This window comes from Perna viridis, chromosome 10 (assembly GCF_037379345.1).
Source record: "Perna viridis isolate PV_CMFRI_1.1 ecotype Kerala chromosome 10, ASM3737934v1, whole genome shotgun sequence".
NCBI lineage: Eukaryota > Metazoa > Mollusca > Bivalvia > Mytilida > Mytilidae > Perna > Perna viridis.
The window spans coordinates 40,781,349-40,789,787 of NC_142454.1; the positions used below are offsets into that span (position 1 = coordinate 40,781,349).

Here is an 8,439-nt window from a genome sequence, read left to right on the forward strand (position 1 = left end):
GTACATGGAAACCGAACTACTGCTGCTGCAAAGCATATTCGAAACTTTCTTGTAAAAATCACATATTGCCATTCAAACGGAATTTTCGGCAAAAAAAACCATTTTTTTTTAATTTTAATATTGAAACAGAATATGTTAATTCCTATTTTTCTAAGAACTCTTACATTTATAGAGTCAGGACAAGTTTCTGCTATCATATATTCGAATCAAAGGAGACCGACGTTTATTTGTTTATTTAACTTACTAAAATTGTGCGATGTTTTTGGAAACAACATGTTGCGCAAGTTCATGCGTATTTTTTTATCTTTTCTTTCCCGAAAATGCAATTCAATTTGTTTTCAAGCATATCTGAATCGCAATCAGATTCTTTTGAACCAGAGTTCATTCAGTATATTGAAACATTTGATAAAACCACTGTAGCAGAAAAAAAAACATTATACACTTGACGTACATTCAAAATATGCTTTATTAGATATAGAACAGTTTTTTTTCTATTTTAACGAATAGATAAAATCTAAAAATAAGCCTCCATAAGATCAAATGTTTAAGCTGTCTTTTACGTTTCCGGTGACTGATGATACGGAAAATTAGTCTTAAATACATTCAATCAAACAAACAAATAATAAAAGCTACTGTCGATTAACTCGGAAAAAAAATTAGGACAAAAGCAGTGCGTGATACTTTTGCACGGTGCAGTTAACCATGTATACTTCTTCGAATTGCGAAACAGAATCCTGTACAGACAAAGAAAATTATTAATGATATTTAACCTTGTGAATGGGCATTAACTGAATCAATCAATCAGATATGTACTTTTTGATTTGGGTGTTATCTAAATTTCAAGATGTTACTTTTAAAAATGAATTTTATTTAAAAAGATACTTGCTGCGAAAAACCAAATAGTTATTATCATTATTATATATATTTATACATGTATGTGTGTGTTATTAATTTCTCAGGACTGATATTCTTTCAAGCAAAAACTTTAAATGTACATGCTGTCTGGTTTTGACAAATGAAAGTGTGACATCTGGGTTGTAAGCATATATATTTCGGAAGTAGACAGCGAGTTGGCATCAAACGGGACACGGTGCTCATCTGTAATAAGGTAAGTTGTTCAAATTTGTTTCTTCTTTGGGGTTAATCTATTTCTTACCATTCATACTTCTGAGTAAACATGTGTATGTTCTTAGATTAGTTACTGTGTTAAATTGCTTTTTCCGTTTGCATCACATGTTATGATACTACTGACGTTAGTTTGGCTATTTTCGATGATCCAGTTCATTTTTTACTTCTTTAGTTTGTGTATTATTTAATATATCCTTCCGGTGTGTGATTATAAGTACAATAATTTTATTTCCACCTTAATGCAAAAATCATATATATTGCCTTTCAAAGGATTGATTTTAGAAGAATAGTTTTTATTCTATTCATGTATGATAAAAAGGAACTTCCAGGAAAACTTTTGAATAATATTATTCAGTTTGTTATGTTTGTTTTTCTTCTAAAGTTTTTGTTTGATCCATTCGTTGAAGGACTTTTAAATATTCAATGGTGATTAAATGAGACTTTATAACACACTTAGTCGGTAAAGCCTAGAGGTCTGCCTGAATTTCTTTTAGTAATTACTAGTTCATACGCCAATGCTCTATATACTGTAACACTTACCCTACCGGTACACCTGATCCATACTGTTGGTTTGTGGTGGAGTCAAGGTTGCTGTGTGTGTGTGTGTGTGTGTGTGTGTGTGTGTGTGTGTGTGTGTGTGTGTGTGTGTGTGTGTGTGTGTGTGTGTGTGTGTGTTGTTTTTTTTTCCACGTCATGAATTTATTCTTGGAATATGTTCTTTCGATTTCTTTCGATTTCCGCTTGAATCTCGGTTTCCCTGATTAAGTGGTTCATTCTTTTTTTTCAATCAAAGGAATATTTTACAATCACATTTATAGATACACAGATATCATCGAAAACAGCCAGCCTTTCAAAATAAGCGAAAAAATCAAGACTTAAATACTTCTCTGTCTAAGAATTAGCTAACATATGAAAAATCAGAAACATGCATATCAAAACCCCACTGATCCGACAATATAATTTCGCTGAAGGATGCTTACTTTATTTGAGAAGACTATTATTAGATCTCCGCATCACTGGATTTGCAATTTTTTCAATAGAATGTTAGAAAAATAAAGTTTTCCAAAGAGTTATTTGCCTTTAAGATTTTAAATGAAAATATATTTTAATTTTCAAAATGAGGCAGAAGATCTTGTCTATTTTCCTTGATCCTGGTGCTGCAAATAGAAAAATTAAATTTTCAAAATGATGTTTTTTTTTTTCATATCAAAAGATCAAGAGGTCACCAAACAACAGAATGCTGAAGCTATTAATTCTTTTGATTCTTGTCTTAGAACTGAGTACAGGCACACGAGGTAAATAGATTTATGTAAAATTACTACAACTAAAGATTTACAATCTTTTTCATGAATTATCTATTTATCTTTGCATAGTATCTTTCAAGGTTCAATTTCAATACTACAATTGAGGAATATTTGTCTTTATCCAATTGCAGATGTGCAAACTTGTTATAAACAAATTAATGAATATATGAATCCATAATGTTAAAGAAACTAATTTAGGTTAATGCTTTTGCTGTCCGGCTATTTAGATTTTTTGTATCAAAAGAATGTCTTTAAGACCTACTTCTGCTATCTTGTTGAACTCCGTTTGTTAAACAATCTGTATTAGTTACGTTTTACATTACTGTGTAGCCTACAGGTGGAATTATGACGAAAAACGTCCGTGGTGGTCACGGATCAGACGGAATAAGCAACACAATAACGTCAGATATGAAAAGAGAAAATACCATAGAAATTGTCCAACTCAGCCAGAAAATAAAGGTTTGCCTTTATTTTACTGCGAAGTATACTTTTCCTGATAGTTTTGTAAAATGATGGTAAATATAATTCTAGGAATGCCTGGAAAGAATAAGAAAAAGAAGAATACTCATTTTTTTACATTTACTTAAGAAACGCTTAGATTCGGAAGGTCAATGTATTTAAACATGTTCCCCTTTTTTCACTCTCTGGATAATTGCGTTTTTCAAAAGGAATAATTTTCTATATCAAAGAGACGAAAATATTTCTGTAAAATGTAAACAAATTTAAATTAATCTGGTCTATACATCTAAATAATTTATATAAAATTTCATTTTGTTTCAATTAAATACTTCATTGTCTTTGATTAATTGGATATGATACAAATAAATCATTGTTTTCAACAAATTCCAACCTTACACCGGTACCCCCTAACCCTATTCTTCTTATTGGATGCGTATGTTTCAGGACAGTGTCAAAATATTACAAACTTCCGGAATGGGATGGTTTCTGTTGAAGGGTTATCTATTGGGCAAAGTGCAACTTTCTCCTGTAAAGAGAACTATACCTATTGCGGGGAGAGAAGTATTGTTTGTAAAAATAACTTGCAGTGGAACACAAACAACCCTCTTTGTAAGTTGTAAAATAGCATTAGAATAGTTTAAAAAAATACAATTTGAAGCACTAAATTGTCCAAAGATAACAATGATTTTTTTTCTTCTTTTTTTCATTTATTTTTTTTTTCTTCTATATTTTTTTTTATTTTTGTTTTCATTTTTTGTTTTCATTTTTTTTTCATATTTTTTACTCGATGTATAAGAATTTTCTCGTATAGCGCATTGTTTTTAGTGATAACTGGAGTTAACGATAAGGAAATAAACTTTTTCTATCAAAATTCGAATTTTGGATTGTTTGATAAGGAAATGTAATACATTGATTTAGATTTTCAAAATCAAAAAATCTGGTAATCCCCTTGTGAAGAAAAATATTGGGATTGTCCTGTCTGTTTATCCGTCTGTCCGTCTCCTTGGTCCATATTGTAAGTGAATTTTTTGTTAAAATCGAACTTTTTTTACTATGAATGCTCGATCTGCCTTGTACTTTGTTATCCCCCTGAACTTAGAATTCACGTTTTAATTGGTAACTTGATTCAAGAACTGACAACAATATTCACTACATGAAGTCAGTTAACATCTGTAACTTTCTAATAATCAAATTAATGTGCATAAAGGTTTTTCACCGACTAATACAAAAAGATGGAAATAATTGACCGATCCAGAGCATCACACTTGTACATACTGCGCATTCTTTGTAGAGATTTTTCAAGTTGTTCCTCGTTTTTATACCTACCACACGTAGTGGCAAGGTAAAAAAAAAGACGTTTCCATCCGTCTGTTCGGTCGTCCGACCGTCCGTCATTCAGACATCCCATCAGTATTTCCAGATGATAAATTAAGAACTCATCAATGAATATTTAAATTGTTAAAGGGTAAAAAATACAAATCAAATGCAAATTTCAGTAATTTTCAGAAACAAAAGTTAATGTGCACATCTACTTATCAATGTATCATTTGCTGTCCCATTTAAAGACAGTTATTTTTTTATTGTTTTTTTTTTTGTTTTTTGTTTTTGTTTTTGTTTTTTTGTTTGTTTGTTTTTTGTTTGTTTGTTTTTGTTTTTGTTTGTTTGTTTTTTGTTTGTTTGTTTTTTGTTTATTGTTTTGTTTTTTTTTGGGGTTTTTTTTTAAATTATTTGAAACTTCATTTCAGTTTATATGTATCTTTTTGATATTATTTCCAGGCATTCCATATTGCTATTTCGGCAACCTAACTGTAACTTATGGAAACTCTACATACTTCATTAGCGGGTTTAAACTGTATTTCAATGAATCACAAGTAAGTGTGCTATTCTATATTTTTTGCACCGGCAGATTAAGCGACTTATAATGCAGATATAATATGACGTGGATATTATACTGAACAAATTCGCAAAGAAATAAATAACACGATTACTTTCAAAATAATAGATTCTACAGAGATTGAAGTAGCTAAGGAAAAACAGCTGCATTGTTGTCTATAAACACCGATCACAAAAAGCCATTAAAATCACGTTTTATTTCATCTTCTATCAGTTTTCTACTAAAAATTGGTACTAATTATCAACCTCTACTTCAACCATTATTAATTTTTCTTGCATTTTATTGCATAAATGTTATGGAAATTATGCTGTAAATTATTTATGGAATATTAACAATTGGTTTTAAAAATTCGTTTAAGGTATTAGACCAACTTCATAACTGTTTGTTGTCCCTCTTTCGTCTTAAAGGTTTGAAATACATTCTATTGATAACCGCTCGAAACTTGGTTCCCTTGATTATCATTTCAAGGGTTTATACACTGTCTGTTTTATATTGTACTTGGTATCATCAGAGGACGCGTTTTTAACAAACGGTCAAGATTTCATTGCGAACAAGTTGTGCTGTTCTATTTACTGACCTATTCCTTCACTCTTTTGAGGTTGACTTTATAGCTGATCTGATCCGAAAGAACGAACATCATTTAGCTAGAACCTTTAATCTCAGTTCTCGCTTCAATGATGACGCGTAATCGTTAAACAATCCTGGTTTCGGGCATTTGATGCATTGCATCTTCCCGAAATAACATGAGACTGCAGATATTGTGAAGTCAGTCTCATATCCTGACCTACAATAAGAGATCCATGGTAAAGGAATTGACTCTTTCTGAACAACGCGGCGGGTGTTTCTAGAAAAACAGAGGACGCCTACTCTACCGGTGCAACTGGTCCATTCTCCCAGTTTTTAGTGGAGTCTAAGTTACTCATGTACTTTTGTCACTTTGTTTGTATTATTTTGGTTATTTTTATGTTCTTTGTTGTTTGTATCTGTTTTTCTTGTTTGGTCTTTGTCCCTGGATTCATTCTTTTTATGAATCTTGATGTCCTTAATTCCTCTATCACCCCTTCTTTTGGGATGATATCAAGGTCACGGACTAATAAAAATTAAGACAATATTAAAAAGGTATTGTTATATGATTTAAGACTTCTGCCTATGATATGCGGACCTCAATGTGTGCCCTCGAACTGTTTCGTTAAAACACACAACAATTAACTGTTGTGGACGTCCTGTTATTTTTTATTACGGTATTCGAAGTTTCATTCGATGAGGAGAATATGTGAGACTTTTTTCCTAAGAAAGCATAATACATTTCTACACAACCAATAATTACCATTATTATTAGATTAAAAGATATTTTTTGGCCGTTTTGCTCGGCACTTAACTTGTGATCTACTGTGATACTAAAGAGCGTGGGATATGTATGATCCTAGTAATTTTGCAAACAATATGATAAGTGCCGATGTCAAAGATCAAAGATCGCAGTAGTTTCACTTTCGGTCCAAACGATCGTAGAAATATGGAGTTTTGATTTCCGTGTTATATACTAGTCGGATTGCATATTTGATAATGGGAGCCAGGCCCTGTATCCAATGTTCTGTGAAAATTCTTATAAATAAATAACTGAAAATATGAGCATTACACGTTCATACAATTACGGATCCATTCCTTCTACCGGGAGAAGGAGGTTATTTCCTTTTGTATTTAAAAGTTATTTAAAATTTATCGGTTTTCAGATAAGGAGGTGATGACGGCTGATAATGAAAAAAAAACTATGTTTTGTATATTTGTACAAATAATAGGTTGATATCGATCTGCAGAATTAGAAAGAAAATTGTAATACTAATGTAATTTAAGGGCAAAAAACTATTGGTTCCACAAAATATAAACATATACTAATATACATATTGAACTTTTTTCAGAAATATTGCAAATGTATCGGTGGCAATCTCCTTATGATTAATTCAAGAGAAGAGCAAGATCTTATCCGATGTATACTAGACATAATTAACAGTAATGGTAAAATAGTTTTCTTACATGTGAGATGCTTAATAAACCCTTGTCAAAATAAACATTTAAACTGTTCTATACTATACCAAGATGGTTGTTAAATAACACATTGTATCCTTATCGGCACACTAGGATTCTTAAATCCTCATAACTCCTGGGATATTATAAAAGGACTATTTTATAACCCTTTCTTTCTAAAGCATCTTATTTAACTCGCAAGCTTGCTCAACGTCGTATTTATTAGGACAAAATGTACCAATATATCCTGATGATATCCTAAAATGCCTAAACATCATGGCGGGTGTTTCTAGAAAAACAGAGGACGCTTACGATTACCGCCATATTTTTTGTTTCGTGTTTATTTTTTGGTTTTGTTTTGTATTATAAATAGCAAATATTCTTCGTTTAGATATACTATCCAATAAGTGTAACCTTCATAAATACTTCTTTTGGCATGGTGTGGTAAAGATTGATGGCAAATGGCAGTTTATAAACAGGGAAAATATTGATGAAACCTTCTGGGGATTTGACCAGCCAGATGAAAATGACTACTGTTCAGACTTAATCCAACCTCTATTGTATAGATGGTACGGTCATGACGAAGATGACTGTAACCAGTTTAAGGAGGAATACTTCATATGCGAGATAAATATGTAAACTAATAAATACATAAAGTGATAATCAGCAGAAGTCTGCTTTAGTTTTAAAACATTTTTTTCAGTACCAGTTCAGGAACATTTTTTTAGTACCAGTTCAGGAACATTTTTTCAGTAACAGTTCTGGAATATTTTTTCAGTACCAGTTCAGGAATATTTCACGCATCGACAAAATCAAAATAACGCTACAATATACTTTTAAGTGAAATCGCTTAATACGTTTTGCCTGCCTCCTAAATATGATATACTTACTGCAAACATTGAGACGGAACCAAAAAGCATTCACAGTTTTAATCATAAAACAAAAAAAAGGGGGAATGTCTGTTTAAAACATGTTCATATCAGTTATTTTTCCTTTGTTGCTATTTATTTTCTATTACATTAGTTGTATTAACAAAAACAAAATTTCAATAAGTATATCTGTTGTTCGTGGCTTTTATGTTCTTAAGTGTCAGTCTTTGTAAGAATCGGGCAGTGGTTGGAATGAAGAATGCTGTCAACAATGGCAATGTGTAATTATTACGACACAGAGTAATGAAATAAAACATATGATATTTACACTGTTTAGCACAAATTTTAAATGGACAAAATCTAAACAGATAAATATAAAGACAGATGTAATTCGTCAGTAGTCATGGTTTTGTACATATGGTATGTGACTTTTACTTAACCATGATAAAAGGGACAGATTTACATTTGAAAATGATCCATTGATAGAGACACAAAATGATATAAAAAAAAAACATTTAAATACACCGTCCACTAAAACAATACAATTAAGAACTGTAGAAAACAAAAACAAAAAAACAATCAAAATAAATTGAATTGTAAATGAATCAAAACAGAGATATTAACAAAAAAATAAGACAATTTAGACCAGATGTGCATGTATATAGATAAAAAGCTCTTACAAACTGTTCTTACCATGAAAATGTTCCCACCAGATAAAATATTGTCAACAGCACAAATAAGGTATGGATATTTAACGCAGGAA

At 31.1% G+C, this 8,439-nt stretch overlaps 1 protein-coding gene across 1 annotated transcript; it reads left to right on the forward strand.

The window, feature by feature from the left end:
* The first annotated feature begins 1,028 nt into the window (after window positions 1-1,028).
* On the forward strand, window positions 1,029-7,470 carry LOC148605787 (uncharacterized). The gene is made up of 7 exons (XM_088548918.1): window positions 1,029-1,108; window positions 2,342-2,423; window positions 2,763-2,891; window positions 3,336-3,500; window positions 4,668-4,762; window positions 6,702-6,798; window positions 7,199-7,470. Exons 2-7 carry the CDS (start codon window positions 2,366-2,368, stop codon window positions 7,444-7,446), a joined length of 792 nt encoding a protein of 263 aa, XP_088405044.1. The 5' UTR covers window positions 1,029-1,108; window positions 2,342-2,365; the 3' UTR covers window positions 7,447-7,470.
* Window positions 7,471-8,439: the final 969 nt, after the last annotated feature.